Below are 17,660 nucleotides of genomic sequence, written 5' to 3'. Positions count from 1 at the left end.
TGCCTAGTGATGTGTGGTCCTCCTGGCACGCAGGTCTCTCTCTGACGGAGAGATCAAAAGGCCAGCGCCACAGCGGAGTATCAAAGCCCTCGTATATACAGAGAGGTCTACCTATAGCGGGAGACAAGAGCCGTGCTACCATCAAAGAGGCGTAGAGAGAGAGAGAGAGAGTCGTTGCTGTCAGGTAGAAACCTTGTATCTCCGTATTTCAACTTTTTCAAGCACCACATAAAGATATACATTTTCAATCAGACAATATACAGCGCTTCCTTATAATAGTCGAATATTCGACAGGACTTGCCAAACTGTCAAATATTAAGTAAGCAAGAGGTGAACATTGTGAAAATAGCCGATCTACATGCTCACAACGCCTCGCAACGCGAGGCGTTGTGAGCATGTAGATCAGCTATTTTCACAATATTTATCTGCAGATCCGAGTCACATTAAATGTAATATGCAATTCCAAGTGCTTGTCAGGGTGGGGGTCCCCAGTTCAAATATGTTTATTTTGGGTGTCACAGCCTAAAAAGGTTTGAGAACCCCTGGTATAGAGCATTAACAAATTCATCCACCAGGAGCATTGACAAAAAAAGAAAAAAGAAAAAAAAGAAAAAGGCGAATATTCGACTTCGGTGAACAACGTCGAATAGTGACTTTGATATTCGAATATTCAAATATTTGGTGAATGCCCTAACACACACCAAAAAAGGAAAATACAATACAGTGAAAGAGAACAAATATTCTAAATGTACATTTCTCATAATTGTTTACAACCAAGGCTGCTTTGCATAACCAAAAGTGTACATTCAAAACCAAATAAAGTAGAATCAACAAAACCCCTTAAGTGCTGCCCCCAGTTACACACGATGCCGGTCATCCACAGGATTTAGCTTTACTTCAGCCATTCAAAAAGGAGATTAAAGGCTTCCAAGTCATTTCGAAATCTTGCAGTTTATCTTTGAGTATGAATGTCATTCTTTCCAAGTGAGTTTCTGTCATCTCATTGAGCCAAAGCTTATATGGTCTTATCAGTGCAAAAGAAATTATACTTTTATTTTGGAAAAAGAAAACTTCAAATAAATTATAAATTCAAAAATTACAAATAATATATGTTGCTATGTACTGTACGTAGCAACAAGAACCCCAACAAGAGCTTGTGACTAAATAATAACTACGTTGATTAAAATAAAATAAAAATAAAAGCAATGGTTTTGGACATACAAGGTTTCCACGCAGACAGCAACGCAAAGGAAACCTGATCACAGGGCCGTCTCTGGAGCAGCAGGTTGCAGATGATTACAGCTCTATGTGTAGTGTGTGTGCGTGTGTGTGTGTGTGTGTGTGTGTGTGTGTGTGTGTGTGTGTGTGTGTGTGTGTGTGTGTGTGTGTGTGTGTGTGTGTGTGTGTGTGTGTGTGTGTGTGTGTGTGTGTGTGTGTGTGTGTGTGTGTGCGTGCGTGCGTGCGTGCGTGCGTGCGTGCGTGCGTGCGTGCGTGCGTGCGTGCGTGCGTGCGTGCGTGCGTGCGTGTGTGTGTGTGTGTGTGCTAGCTGTACTATATGTGTTCCAGCAAAGCTTGTGAATGACAGCACAGGAAAGGAGATTCACCACACCATACCTACTCCATAGTTTATAACAGGGATGGGACGATATGAAAATGTCATACAGTATAACGATTATTGTGACAAATTTAAGATATCACGATAATCCAATATCCTGGGGCGGAACATTTGCCAAAAAATAGCAGATCTACAAGCTTGTATGTCGGCTATTTTTTGGCAAAGAGATTTGCCAGAGAGTGAAAAAAAGACTATCAAGTACGTATATTAAAAGTATGTTTTAACGATACGATTTAACGATAAATCAAATCTCCACAATACGATTATTGTGAGTATTTTTTATCACGATAATATCGCTTATCGTCCCATCCCTACTCTATAGTTTATAATACTACACTGACAGTCTGCTCATCTCTGCTCATCGGCTCAGTCTGACACTGTTATGCATGTAACTGTACTGTATGTAATTCCACTGTACGGTACAGTCAAGTACACAATAGTGTACAATACAATAAAGCGACAGTTCTTGTACTTATGACATTCCAGATATATTGCACATGCTATAAATGGTAAAGGGTGCATTTATATAGAGCCTTTATCCAAGGCGCGTTACAGAGATTGTGCATTACATTCAACCATTCACACACAGAAAAACATGCAAGGCACCAACCTGCACATCGGGAGCAATTAGGGGTTCAGTGTCTTGCTCAAGGATACTTTGACACTTAACTGTGGGGAGCCCGGGATCGAACTGGGAACACTCCGGTTGCCAAGCGGACACTCTACCCCTGAGCCACTGCCGCCTGTATGCCAAACTATTCTGTGTTTGGTCATCAGACAAGTATAATGCATACTCCGTCTCTCTCTCACACCAACTAAAACAACTTAAACTAAAGAAGTAAAGAAAAGCTGTTGCCTAGTAACAGCAGTACAATTATAGTTTTCTCCCAGCAGTCTGTGACGCAGTGCGAAGCGCAGTGCAACAGTTTGGAGGATGGACTGGAACTCTACTTCTGATAGTTGGTCCTATTCTTAGCACCGCTGGTGCACCTTCAAACTCCCAGGAGGATCCACCCTACTACACCCAACAGTGGGTTAAGACCAGGGGTCATCAATATGTCCATACACAGACACACGTGTCCCATGGCAAAGACCTGGCCTTGTCCGTGGCAATGGATTTTCTGTTTTACTCTAGGGGTGGGCTATTTTGGTATTATCGTTGAGACGATACAATGTCTCCATGATAAGACTTTCCAGAGATATCTTATATATCGTGATACAATGAGGGAGCCTCCTGTTGAATTGTTAATACAGAGATTCATTGCAGAATATAATTTAAACCTGCATTTTGGTCTTAGGGTGCCCTCACACCAAAATACCTAGAGTGGAATCCGCCAATGCATTTCAATGAGAATGGAGCATTTTTTTTGTGGTGAATCTCCTTTCCTGTGCTGTCATTCACAAGCTTTGCTGGAACACATACAGTACAGCTAGCGCACAAACACACACACACACACACGCACGCGCGCACGCACGCACACACACTACACAGAGCTGTAAACCTGCATTTTGGTCTTAGGGTGCCCTCACACCAAAATACCTAGAGTGGAATCCGCCAATGCATTTCAATGAGAATGGAGCGTTTTTTGCCAAAAAATGCTCCATTCTCATTGAAATGCATTGGCGGATTCCACTCTAGGTATTTTGGTGTGAGGGCACCCTTAATCAGTAGTTCTCAAACCTTGAAATGTCAAGGTCTCCCCTTAACTCTGACAGTATACAAATGAAACCAAATGGAACCGTAAGGGTCCATTTGTATACTGTCAGTTACATACTTGTAAGGGTCAATTTAGACATAACAGGTCTGTAACTCTGAGAGCTTTTCAATGAGAATGGAGCGTTTTTTGCCAAAAAATGCTCCATTCTCATTGAAATGCATTGGCGGATTCCACTCTAGGTATTTTGGTGTGAGGGCACCCTTAATCAGTAGTTCTCAAACCTTGAAATGTCAAGGTCTCCCCTTAACTCTGACAGTATACAAATGAAACCAAATGGAACCGTAAGGGTCCATTTGTATACTGTCAGTTACATACTTGTAAGGGTCAATTTAGACCTCCCATAAGGAACTCAGAGTGTCCCTGGACCCCACTTTGAGGACCACTGGTTTATGGTCTGTTACTCCCTTTTCCTTTAGTTGTTGTTACCTTATAGGTGGTTGTACTGTTAAGTAACTTGAAAAATTACCATAAAAACCAACATGAAAAATAATTGTGAAAAGATTGTATTTTTCCACATTGCCCACCCCTATTTTACACACCATTATGTTCCTCCATACCTTCAAAAACCGATCAATCCGTACAACCCCTCCCGTTCACTCAGATCAGCGAACACAGGGAATCTGACATTCCTCTATAACGGTAGCCTCATAGCACAATTGCCAAGGTCACTTTTTGGTCAAAGTGTTGTGCCTAGCTCTACTCCAACACTGCTGCATCATTGTGCCATATTGCCCATGTCCTAAGCCACTCCACTCGTCCTAGTCTCATCACTCTCCTTGCCCCCAAACTGTGGAATAAACTCCCCATTGCAATTAGAACTGCAGACTCACTGAAGAATCTGAAGAATCACCTCTTCAGACTCCACCTTAGCCCATAGCACTTACGGTAGCACTTGCCTACCCTCAATGACCATGCATGTAATGTAGATAGCATTTTTATGTTTTGATTTATATAGTTTTTACTTAATAGGTTTTCTTAGGTTACTATTTCAATAGATTTTTACTGAACTAGCCCTTACCCGTTCAAAGATATGAGCTCCGAAATGATGTGCAGTGTGTGGGTTATGGGCATCAATGTAAGAAATGCCCGTTTCGTTTAATGGCTACAGAGATACTGTGTACCGATCTGCATGATTTTTGGACAACATCTGTAACAGGGCCAGACACCCCCCCACACCACCCCCCCCGCCTGCGCGTGTGCGCACACACACACACACACACACACACACACACACACACACACACACACACACACACACACACACACACACACACACACACACACACACACACACACACACACACACACACACACACACACACACACACACACACACACACACACACACAGCTGGTTAAACATGTTGCCTCATGCTAGATGCAGAATAGATAAGCCTCACACCATAAAAATGCTAATAAACAGCATATGATTTGTGAAAGTGACAAACGGGCTTCACAGTTATGTCAGGTGTGTTCATATGCTTATGGTGATGCGATTTCAGATCAATTGCTCCAGCCACTGAGGAGAAACGCTGTGACAGACACTCAGACAGACAGACACTCAGACAGACAGACAGACAGACACTCACTCAGACAGACATTCGGAAAATTATATGTTTGATAGGTGCTTGGTCTTACGTTTTTTCTTTTCTAGATTACTATTTTTATGCATTTGATGTATTGATACAAATGGAACCAAATGGACCTGTAAGGGTCCATTTGGTTCCATTTGTACACTCTCAGAGTTACAGACCTGTTATGGTCATTCAGTGGTATCTCTTTATGTGTTTCTGGTAATATCCGGAAACTCATTTTGCACTACAATATATGCGAAACATGCATTTAACAGCCCTACAGTATATTTGAAAATAGCCGATCTACAAGCTCACAATGTGTCGCCACGGAAAGCGGTTTGAAAACGTGTGAAATCGGACATTATGCATATTGAGTACTTTTTTTTACTTGACGCCGATACTGCACTGTGTTAAGTAAACGTTGAACTTTTTACTTTCACTTACAGAGTATTTTCGACACTACCGATAGGGTACCGATACTTTCACTCAAGTAAAAACACGTGGAGTACTTCTTCCACCACTTGCCGCGGCGGGGAGCAGACTCCTGAGGAGTCGTAGGAGCTCAGAGACAATAGCAGGAAGGGGCCTTTAGCGGAAGTGGCTACTGGTCACCTTGACCCGCCGAGGCTGGACATTGTCCTGCTGCCCACCGCCTGCGACAGGGAGGGGAGATGGATGGACCACGGTGGGCGGTGGGGGGGGAGAGAAAGAGACGGATGAAATATTATGCCGCCTGGAAGCGGACATGAGGTAGTTAAGCCGTTTAGACCGCGGGTGCATTATTACGCGTTATTGCTTTAACCATTATTTTATAACCTGACTTTCGTCAGATGGTGGCAGTAGTGCGTAGGCTACCGCTCTACTTTACCATCTGAGCTCTCTCGGTGGGAGTTGATAACGCTCGTAAAGCCCCGGGCCGGACCAATCAGCGGCAGCTACGGGCGGGCTCTGAGCGGCTCTGAGCCAATAGAGTCTGATTGCAGACCACGTGGATGCAGACAGGCCAATATGAGTGGTTGGAGTTGGCACTCCCACACTGTGATAGAGAGACGGCCACATCCAATCACCTGCTAAAGAAATTCAAAAAATGCCCCGCCCCTTACATCGAGTCTGCCCGAGAGAGCCCAGATGTAAGGCAGAGCGTTACGCACTGCTGCAACTATCTGGCGCAGTCAGGTTAATTATTTTATGCTTTAAGTGTTGAAAAATAGCAGATATACAAGCTCACAGCGCGGCACCGAGTGCCGCGCTGCGAGCTTGTAGATCTGCTATTTTTGAAAAATCGTGAACATTTGTGTAAGACTTTGACCCGATTCGATATCCTAACAGGTTTCTGAAATAGCTATGTTTCTATGTCAGGGGTGCTCAAACTTTTTCATGTCAAGGACCCCCAAACTTATATGTATTTGGCCACGGAACGCCATCTCGAAATGTTTCGTTCCAGGGACCCCCCAGAAGCTAAATTTAAGTTACAAATGTTCGCTTTAAAAATACATATATTCAAAGATTTGCACACATTTTCACGACTTTTCAAAAATAGCATATCTACAAGCTTGTACAGTATATCTGCTATTTTTCAATAGCTAAAGTATACAATAATTCCAGGTCTTAATGGGTTAAGTACAACATAATAATACCACGGGAAATAAATCTTAATCGTGATGGATCTGCAGATCCACGTGGGAACGGGCGCGTGGACCTCTCCGCGCTCACGTGACCGGTCTGTGACGTCAGTCATCTACAGTGACTCTACAGTATGACGTAAGTACTTTAGTCCAAGGGTCTTCAAAAGGTCCGGGACCCCTAGGGGGTCCTCAGCGTTACTACACAAATCTTTGTGTGATAGAAACCATTTTTTCTACTTTTTTTACATTACCCACTTTTTTTTTTTTTTTTTTTGTGTAGAGGGGAAAAAGAGCAGACTAAGTACAGAGTGAAAGGTATTGACGGTCCAAGTGGTTAAATATCTGAAAACACAAATTGACATGATTCCAAAATACACTGATGATTGTGCTGTCAAACAATGAAACTATATGGAATCTATGAAAAGGTTGTGGGGGTCCTTGGCCTGAAAACGTTGAAGACCCCTGAATTCCGACATAATATGACTCCAAATTTGGGCAAGGCTTCAACCCAATCAGAGCCAAAAATTTGATATTAATAAAAATATATACATTTTTAAAACGCGCGCGCACACACAGACTAGCTTAACTCATTCCCTGCCAGGCCCGATAGTCCCGAGATTATTCCAATGTCTTTCCCCGCCAGGCCCGATAGTCCCGAGAATTTAAAAAAAAAAAAAAAAAAATTTTGACCCCAAAAAATGGAGTAGGCATGATAGCAATCGCGAAATTGCATGTTTAACCCCCATAGCAACCCCATCTTTCAAGCATGGCAGCCATTTTGGCAGCCATCTTTGTTAAACATAGTGGCTGTTATCTCATGAATGCCTGAACGGATTTCCATTCGGATTTTTTTGTTTGAAAGCTGTGAGCAATGTGGACACACGTGGTGCATTATCTAGGCATGGGTGTGCATGATCCGTGCACACCCAATTACATGGAAGTCTATGGAGACGAATGGCAGGTGGGAGTACGGAGGTATGTTAAAATGGCGGTCAATGTGTTAATGTGCCGCTGACCGTGATCCAGTGAGATTAGCTCTGTACAAACAGACAAACGGACCCACTTACAGACTGCTAGCTCCCTGCAGCGCGAAGGCCGTGAGAAAGAGAACGTGAGAAAACGTGGCGGAAAAGAAAAAAACCCAATTAGAGAGGTGAAGAAGAGGCGAGACAAGACACCACTGCACGCCAGCGAGGAGATGATGATTAGTGGGACAGACAGACAGACAGACAGACAGACAGAGGAGGAGGAGGCAGGAAGCAGATCAGGAGGAGTGTGTGACACACAGAGAGACCACAATGCATACATACAGTCTAATAAATCCTATAGGGGCAGTTCTCAATGTGGGAAACCCCAAAGCCCTAAGCGCCGCCCAGACCCCTCCTCTAGCCCATTCAGAACGGGTACGCAGTATTGTGTATCATTGTTTTATGCTTTAACTATTGAAAAATAGCAGATATTCAAGCTCACAGCGTGGCACTGCTATTTTTGAAAAATTGTGAAAATTAGAATTTTTGACCCGATTCTATAAGTGTCTTTTGAATCCTTCTAAAGGTTTTTTTTTGAAAAACCCATGTTTCTATGTCAGCAATCTGGCTTAGCCATCGTCAAAGAAAAGGTCCTTTTCACATAACTGGAGCTCAGTTAGTGTTCTTGAGAGACTACTATGTCAACTTTTTCATGTCAAGGACCCCCAAAATTATATGTATTTGGCCACGGACCCCCATCTCAAAATATTTAGTTCCAGGGACCCCCCCCCCCCCCCCCAGAAGCAAAATTTGAGTTACAAACGTTCGCTTAAAAAAAGACATATGTTCTCACACATTTTCATGACTCTTCAAAAATAGCAGATCTACAAGCTCGCAGCGCGGCACTCGGTGCCGCGCTGTGAGCTTGTATATCTGCTGTTTTTCTATAGTTAAAGCATTCAATAATTCTAGACCTAAATGGGCTAGTGGAGTCCCATGCTGTGGAGCACGTAGGCTCCCAGACGAAAGGGGCCAAACAGTCTGAACCGCCTGGGCTCCAGACTCCAGCGCTCTTCCTCTTTTGGTTTGATTTCGACCACCGATCACAAGATGGGACGTTCCTTCTCTCGCTCTTTCCCCCTCGTCGCTCTCGTGTTCATTGTTCAACCCACCCCACTTCCCTCCCCTCGACCGTAAATGGTGCATTTGCGGTATGTTGCAGCGCCTTTCTCCAAAGTGCTTTACAATTGCATTCACACGTACACATTTCACACCGTCGACGGTGGAGGAAACCAAGCGAGGCGCCGACCGACCTGCTCACCCCCGGAGCAGTTCATGTGGTTCAGACGTCTTGCTCGAGGACGCTTCGGCGCTAACCCGGCGGGGCAGTCAGGGATCGAACTGTCTGGGAACCTCCTTCCGATAGCTCCTCAGCCACTCCCGCCCTATTGTCGAATCATTTTAAATGCTGTTACTGGAAATGTAAAAGCAGTCTAGTAAGAGCTGTGGCCTCCATTTCAAATCTTAAATTGTCGATAGTTAGCTACGATGCATGCTGCAGTTTGTGAACGAATCTACACTAATCACGTTGCAGTGTTCAGTGGTGAAGCCACAGTATACAGGCTGCCGGCTTGTGTGAAAGTCCTATTGTGGTGACGGTCTACTTTCTCCCACGCAGAAGAGCTTCACAGGAACATGCATACTGGTAGATTCTCAACTGCGATCCAACTTTCACACTATCAGTTCATCAGCCATGTAGACTGTGTTCCATCACGCCATGGACATAGGGCTGTCACGATTATGACATTTTACATGGCGATTAATTGTCACTCAAATAATTGCGATTAACGATTTAATTGTGTATTTGTCGTTGACAATTACATTTCTGTTTGGCTTTTAGGCTTTGAAGTTGCACATGGCAATCATGACACATAACTTAAATATGCAAAGAACTAACAGACATATTTGACAATTTAAAAGAACATTGATAGTGGAAATAGACGATCTACAAGCTCACAACGCGTCGTGAGCTTGTAGATCTGCTATTTCGATGATATTTTTCAACATGGAAACGATTATGAAAAATAATCGCGATTATGTCAATTAATTGCAATTAGACTATTATATTGTGACAGCCCTGCATGGACATCGACACTTTAATGAGACAGACACATACTGCAGCCACATAGACTCCAATTACAATTGGAGCCCACGTCCTAAGCCAATCAGATGCTTGTCACATTACAAATGCCGCAGAAAGTGCTTTTAAATCAACTTCTTTTCATGTAACAATCATACTGTAACATACTGTAATTCTGAACTTAAATCTCCTCCAGGAAACCCATGCAGCGCGGCAAAGACATACGCTCCGCAGAGTTCTTTCTAGTTGAATATGCATTTTTGCAGCCATTATCATAATTATATGGGAGCACAGCAGCAGGCACGCTGGCTCTGTTGCAGAAGAAAAATAAAGTAAAAAAAATAAGAGAGAGAGAGAGAGAGAGAGAGAGAGAGAGAGAGAGCCTGCTTGATCCCTGGGGGAAACGGAGAACGTGATCAAATGCAAGCAGGAACCTACTGAACTGAACTGGCTCCAAAATGACTTCCGCACATAGCAGCCAAGTTGCATAAATAAAGTTACTGGCTGTTTCTCAGGATGTCAGACATACAGACGGTCTCGGCCTCTCGCTCTCTCTCTACCTCTCTGTCTCTTAGTCTCTCTCTCTCTGTCTCTCCAACACACAGAGCGGTTGCCATAATACGAACGTTCATACTGTTATGATATTAGGCTGATGAGCTTGGCAGGCAGTGAGTTAGTGGGTCAAAACACCGACTGACAGACTGAGGAAGGGAACTGTAGAAATGAGTTATCACTATTATCATTGGTGTATAGGAATATTATATACCGGTGGTGTATTATACATGTCTGATTGTTATTGTTATTATAATTATTACTGCTATTAGTGTACTACGTGTAGGATTGTTATTATATGAAGTGTACAACATGTGTGATTATTGTCATTATTCATTATTAGTGACCTTTCAGTGACAAAAGGAAGGCAAGACGGGTCCAAGTACGGATCCATGCACGCATACAGTATGTATGGATTCACAAATCAATGATTAGGTTTCTGGCCTGCCTTCCTTTACAATAGGACAGTGGGTGGAGGTCCAGTGGAAACGGTGCGTACGAGTATTCCATAAAGGCCATTAAAGAAGCCGTCTGCACAGGTCAACCTTTCTGCCGTCTTCCTACAACCTCCCAAAGAAGTCCAACCTCTCACACTGGGAGGAAAAGGAAACCCAGTTCCCCCCACAAAGCAGCTAGCTTTCCCAGGCAGCGGAATAGAGCATTATGCACGGAGGTGCACGCACACAAACACAACCGTACCTTTGGCTTTTATTATTAATCTATTCCGTCTTCTGTATAGAGCAGTAGTTCTCAACCTGCTTTTTAAAGACCATTACCGCATCTAGGTAATCAACAAACTATACTATAAAAACTGTAGATCTGCTATGTTCACATCATTTACCTGTGGAACCGGCTCGAACTACATTTAATGTCTACATTACAGAGGAGTCCAGAGGGTCACTAACTAAATGAGTAGTTAAATCAAATTCAATACTTTGGCTAATCGCTATTCAAAAAGGCTTTTTAACAAATCTTCTCTTATGGGGGTCCCTGGCACAACCTCATTTCAGATGGGGGACCACGGCCAAACACATATCAGTTAGGGGGTCCTTGACATGCAAAGGTTTGAGGACCACTGACCTAGAGTCTTTGAGTCACTGAAACTTGTTCATCGATTGTTGAATCACATATTTTTGTGGACCGCTTTGATGAATAGCAGCCACATGCTCTAGTCTAGTACTTACCGACTCATAGAATTATGCAATGCCTTTAGATTCTGACAATGCCTTCTTGCTGCAAGTACATTGTAAACAACAACTAAAATAGCTCCTGGAGGTAAGAAAATCTGTTCCTCTCGGTATTCAGTATGCTACACAGTGCTGGATATCATTCTCTTCATGATAGATTCTTTGGAACCGAGAACCCGGAGGGTTTTTCGTATTGTTCATTTGTGTGACTGAAGTTGTGCTCACATTCCTTCTAGTTTAGTCAGTGGTGTGTTCTACAATGATACGCTGTAATATACATAGTGTGACCTGCAGAATATTTTCCGTAGCAAAGCGTGGCCATTCAACAAAAAAAAAAGTCTGAGAATACCATTCTATTCTATACGATACTATTCTCAGATGCCTATTCTCAGAATAGGCATCTGACACACAGGAGGAGGGGCTAGGAGCTGGGCAGAAAGAATAATTGACTTCAAATTAACCCATTTAGGCCTAGGATTATTGACTGCTTTAACTATTGAAAAATAGCAGATATACAAGCTCACAGCGCGGCACCGAGTGCCGCGCTGCGAGCTTGTAGATCTGCTATTTTTGAAAAATCATGATTTTTCTTTGCAAGTCTTTGAATATATCTATTTAAAAGCAAACATTTGTAACTCAAATATTTGCTTCTGGGGGGTCCCTGGAACAACATATTTTGAGATGGGGTCCATGGTCAAATACCTGTAATTTTGGGGGTCCTTGACATGAAAAAGTTTGAGAACCACTGATTTAGAGGAAGGATTTAGAAGTCGGGTCAAAGATCGGGTCAAAGATATTCAAAGACTTGCACACATTTGCAAGATTTTTCAAAAATAGCAGATCTACAAGCTCGCAGCGCGGCACTCGGTGCCGCGCTGTGAGCTTGTATATCTGCTATTTTTCTAAAGTTAAAGCATACTATAATGGTTAAAGTGGTTAAAATCTAACGCGACTCGGGCGCGTTCCAGGTATTTGAGAGTTAATTGGTGGTCAAGTGCCTTGCTCAGGGACTGGGTGGACTGGGAGGCGAACTGGAGACCTTCCCACTCTCAAAAAGAGAGATGATGATGAAGATGATGACGATGCCAGTGCATGCACACCGGTGTGATGTCATCACGGTGTACATTGCAATACAAATCCTCAATCCTCCAGTTCTAAGCAACACAGAAGGGGGGGGACTTTTGTTTGTATTTCAACAGAACTCCTCTAAAGTCTAAGGTATATTAATGACATAGTTCAATATTGAAAATGCGGGGTTTCCCCCTTTAAAGCCTTATACTTTGTTGTATACGACGGCGCCGCCAGCCGAAAACAGCCACAGTATGAGCTTGGGATCAGGCTATTTTCAGCGAGCGACGCTTTGTACGGAAGGACCATGAATCCAGTTTAATAGTGTACAAAAGACAAGACAGGGTGATTTATTTGTACCAGAAAAGAACAGAGAGAGTGAAGGAGAGAGAGAGAAACAGAGCATGGCTGCGAGTGAGTGAGTGAGTGAGTGAGTGAGCGACTCCAGGCTCTTTGGCATTCCCAGCTTTGTGTTGCGGGTGACCTCGCCTGGACCCCAGCACCAGCCCACATCCTATTCCAAAAGCACAAACCAGACGGACCCGGCTGACCTCCCCAGTCTTCCAGCCACCTTTCTATCTGAATGAGAGGAAACAGCTCTGTTGGCTCGCGGGCCATTAAAAAGGAGGAAGCCATCATCTTTGAGTAGAGCAGCGGCTCTGAGGGCCCTGCTTTGGCTGAGACGCGATGATGAGAGGTAAAGGGATTAAAAGCAGCAGCAGCAGCAGGCAGCGCGTCTCTGAAGCCAAGAGGGGAAGGAAGGCGGACGGACAACATCGCGGTTCAAGTAAAAGCTGGACCCAGAAGCTTCTGGAAGGAAGAGGAGAGCAGAGAACACCTACGCCATCCAGGTAACCTCCAACAACCCCGACTGTTGCGTTGGTTGCGTAACACCAAGACAAACACAATGGCTGAGTGACAACCACACCTGACACTAGAGACTGTCCGCCTGCAAACTGAACTCTAGAGCTACTCCTTGTGACACATTCTACAACAGGGGTCTTCAACGTTTTCAGGCCAAGGACCCCTTAGTTGAGAGCGAGATCAAGTAGGGACCCCCACAACCTGTTCATAGATTCAATATGGTTTCATCGTTTGACAGCACAATCAGCAGTGTATTTTGGATTCATTTCAATTTGTTTTCAGACATTTAACCAGACATTTGAGCCGTCATTACCTAATAAACTTGACCTTTTACCATGTACCATGTCTGCTCTTTTTCCCCTCTACACCAAATCTCTTTGCCGAAAATAGCCGATCTACAAGCTCACAACGCCTTGCAGCGCGAGGCGTTGTGAGCTTGTAGATCTGCTATTTTTGGCTACAGTTCTCAGAATATGGACACTGGGGTTCAAGTTGTTAATATAAAAACGATTGGAAGATTTGGAGGATCCCCTGTAGTAACGCTGAGGACCCCTTAGGGGTCCCGGACCCCTTGTTGAAGACTCCCTGTTCTACACCTGTTCTACACCACTAATTCTGAAACTTTTTAAAGTCAAGAACCCCCACACACATTAGGGCAAGGTTCCCAATTTGATACATTAGTTTGTTTTTTCTCTCTTGGACCCCAAATATACCCTGCAAATCCTCAGTGTTAATTGAACAGAACCAAATGGACCCGTATACCCTCTCAGAGTTACAGACCAGCAAGGTTCCATTTGGTACCTATTCCTAACTTTCAATCATTTAGCTGGGGAAGACCCTGAAGGACCCCTTCAGGGTTCCCAGAGCCCACGTTAAAGAACCAGGGTTCTACAGAAGTAAGGGACACGGAACTACTACAACAACAAGCTCCACTATGTGTTCAGTCCAGCCTCTTGTACAGTAAGTCATAAAAGCTACTTCCTGTTGCCAGGCCATTCAAAAATAAATCACTCTTTCCATTATGTGCTACAAGCATCATCATCATACACACATCTGAGAAATAGCTCCACTTTTACCTGTGACTGCCAAGCTGTACTTCTATCCCTTCGCCACAGGGGGTCAGTATAGCAGCTTCAACTAATCAATGCAACTGTCTGGCCGTTCAACAATGCAACTGCAGTGTATCTGTCTTACCACTAGGTGTCACCAGTGTAACATGTACAGTACTTGTATCACAAGAAGCCACCACTGACCCACATTATTTTCAATGGGAACTGTTCTACACAGAGACTGTACGACACACTTCATGCCTATTTTCTTCAATAATGGCATTTTGCTGAGCATTGTATTATTATATATAACAGCTTATTATATCATAATAATACTATTATAAGATAACACACACACACATACATGAACTGCCACATCAAAATGAGCTATTGCTATTACTTGTTTTGTGCCTGCATTGCTTTCCATGTGCCACAAGAGTGCGCTCTCTGAAAACAAACCGGTTGATTGTGATGCCAGTTTGTCTAAGACCAACTGTGCTGCCATTCCTGTCAGAATTCCTGAGAGATGTTTTGTAAAATGATAAAATATTGACTCACTGTAAGAACACAAAAAGATCAGAGCAGGGGTCTTCAACAGGGGGTCCGGGACCCCTAGGCGTTCCTTAAAGTTAGTATACAGATAATTATTTTAAATTAACAACTTGAACCCTCGCATCCCTATTCCGAGGAGAACTTTAGCCAAAAATAGCAGATCTACAAGCTCTCAACGCCTCGCAGAACTTGTAGACCGGCTATTTTTGACAAATAGGTTTGGTGTAGAGGTAAAAGAAGAGCAGACCAAGTACATAGAAAGGTCAAGTTTTCAAAATATCGACGATTTAAGTGGTTAAATGTCGGAAAATACACATTAACATGAATCCAACATAGACTGATGACAGTGCTGTCAAACAAGTCTATGAATCAATCTATGAAATCAAAAATCTGCATCACACATTTATACAATATGTAGAGGGGGTCCCTGCTTCATCTCTCTCTCAGCTAAGGGGTCCTTGGCCTGAAAACGTTGAAGACCCCTGGATCAGAGAGTATAGTTTACGCGTATGGGTAATGTTTACTGTTTAAGATTGTGACTCACCGAGTGTAGATGGGGGAGAAACCTCTCTATGTCGTTCATGTCTATGCCATCATCGTCATCAAATTGACCTTTAATCATCCTGAGAGAGAGAGAGAGAGAGAGAGAGAGAGAGAGAGAGAGATAGAGAGAGAGACAAAGACAGAGAGAGACAATGTATTATTAGGCACATTCATTATCGACAAATACAGACAGATGAGTTCAATCAATGTCAAATAACAAAACACTAGAGGCTGCAATCAATTGTGATGCATTAGGAAGAGTAAAGGAATGGATACAGAGACATAGACACAACATTGATGCCTTAATGTAACATTTAAAAACAATGGTTGGACAATGAATAACAGGACCAGAGATGCTTGCTGTATAGTTTGGATACCAATACTAGTAGCAATGCTGATCAATAGTCTGCGATATGTTCTAGAACTGAACCTTGTTACATTCATTAAGACCAGAGGCCGATTCTACAAACAACTTATACATCAGTAGTTCTTGCACTTTCAAGATTTTTCTAAAATATTCAAAAATATCAGATGTACAAGCTCGTAGCGCAACACAAAGTGACACGCTGCGAGCTTGCATATCTGCTATTTTTGAATAGTCTAAGCAAAAACCTAAAATGACACAGATGCTTTCCCGTATTAAATTAGTTTAATCCATATTCTGAAAAGAATAATGTTTTACCATTATGTTGTCTGGAAGCAGGGATTATGTCACTTTTTTTACTGAGCTATTGAGAGCTTTGGCCAAAATAGCAACAACTAGAAGGATCACTTCTTATTTTAAATCACTTTCGACTTAACCTCCCTATTTTGGGCATGTCAGTGAGACTGTCAAAAGAATAAGGTAAAATCACTGAAAACCATGGCAGAGGCTACTGAATTAATTAATACCAGACAGACAGACAATGTGTTATTAACTAGGCCATCTGCACCTGGGACACACAGGTTGATGTGGTTAATAGACGTACATGTACTTACTTAGAGTTTAATCGCACATATACTGTAATTATGTCTCTGGATGGTCATATTCACCATTAAGGCCCATGTTCTATGTTCTTGTATTGGGCAGAAAAACTCGGTATTCTCTGTATTTCAGCTCTGTATGTTTGTTCCCACATTTATGCCCTACTTAACCATATGAGTGTCAGACAAAAGTAGAGAAAATGGCAGATATACAAATTAATATGTATCTGTCCCCAACGCCACATCTGAAAATATTTTGTGCCAGGCAGCCTCCGCAACAGATTTGTGTTGCTAGAATGTTTTAAAAAAATAGCCAAACTGCAAGCTCAGAAATGCGTCAACATGCGGCGCGTTGTGAGCTTGCAGATCTCCCATTTTCAAACAACCGATGTATATTGGTTTAAAGTGCTCATGTGGCCTACAGTATATAGTCGCTTCTTTTGGGCATGTCTTCATAGACCCAGGTTGCCCATTTCTCTCACAGAGATATCATATGGCGATTATTGTGACCAAAGAAATCGATTACGATATTACCGCATATAATCAAAACATCCCCAACATCCAATATCCTGGGGCGGAACATTTGCCAAAAAATAGCAGATCAACAACGCATCGCAGCGTGACGCGTTGTGAGCTTGTAGATCGGCTATTTTTTGGCATAGAGATTTGTAAGAGTGTGAAAAAAAGACAGTATAAAAGTATATTATAAGTACATTTTACCAATAGAGGGTTTAAGTGGTACCGGATATGCAGCTCGGCAAATAAAAAGTGAATTGATCCCAGTGCATGACGGAGGACGATATCACGATAAATTAAATATCCACGATACGATTATCGTGAGTGTTTTTTTATCACAATAAACGATAATATCGCTTATGGTCCCATCCCTAGTGTGTGTGTGTGGGGTGGGGGCAGCTCGTGTGTGTGTGGGGTGGGGGCAGCTTGTGTGTGTGTGTGTGTGTGTGTGTCCGTGTGTGTGTGTGTGTGTGTGTGTGTGTGTGTGTGTGTACGTGCGTGTAAGTGCGTGTGTGTGTGTGTGTCCGTGTGTGTGTGTGTGTGTGTGTGTGTGTGTGTGTGTGTGTGTGTGTGTGTGTGTGTGTGTGTGTGTGTGTGTGTGTGGGACAGGCCTTACCCCTCCTGGGTGATGTGTGGCAGGTGTTTGGCGGTGGCTTTGTAGTGCTTCCTGTGGAACTGGCTGAAGTCCAGCTTCTCGGGCTGCACGTCCCACCCTGCACCCCTGGAA

The 17,660-nt window shown here is 43.1% G+C and overlaps 1 protein-coding gene across 1 annotated transcript in view; it reads right to left on the bottom strand.

Moving 5' to 3' along the window:
• Positions 1–17,660, bottom strand: part of ctif (CBP80/20-dependent translation initiation factor) — an 86,419-nt gene that overhangs the window by 37,872 nt on the left and 30,887 nt on the right. Inside the window, exons 6-7 of the mRNA XM_080742726.1 lie at positions 17,550–17,654; positions 15,456–15,534 (exon numbers count right to left, since the gene is read on the bottom strand). Coding sequence (XP_080598852.1) covers positions 15,456–15,534; positions 17,550–17,654 — 184 coding nt within the window. The remainder of the gene's footprint in view (positions 1–15,455; positions 15,535–17,549; positions 17,655–17,660) is intronic.

This window comes from Nannobrachium achirus, assembly GCF_963921795.1.
Source record: "Nannobrachium achirus genome assembly, chromosome: 15".
In the NCBI taxonomy this organism is placed as follows: domain Eukaryota; kingdom Metazoa; phylum Chordata; class Actinopteri; order Myctophiformes; family Myctophidae; genus Nannobrachium; species Nannobrachium achirus.
This window is presented reverse-complemented; position numbering and strand designations above follow the sequence as displayed.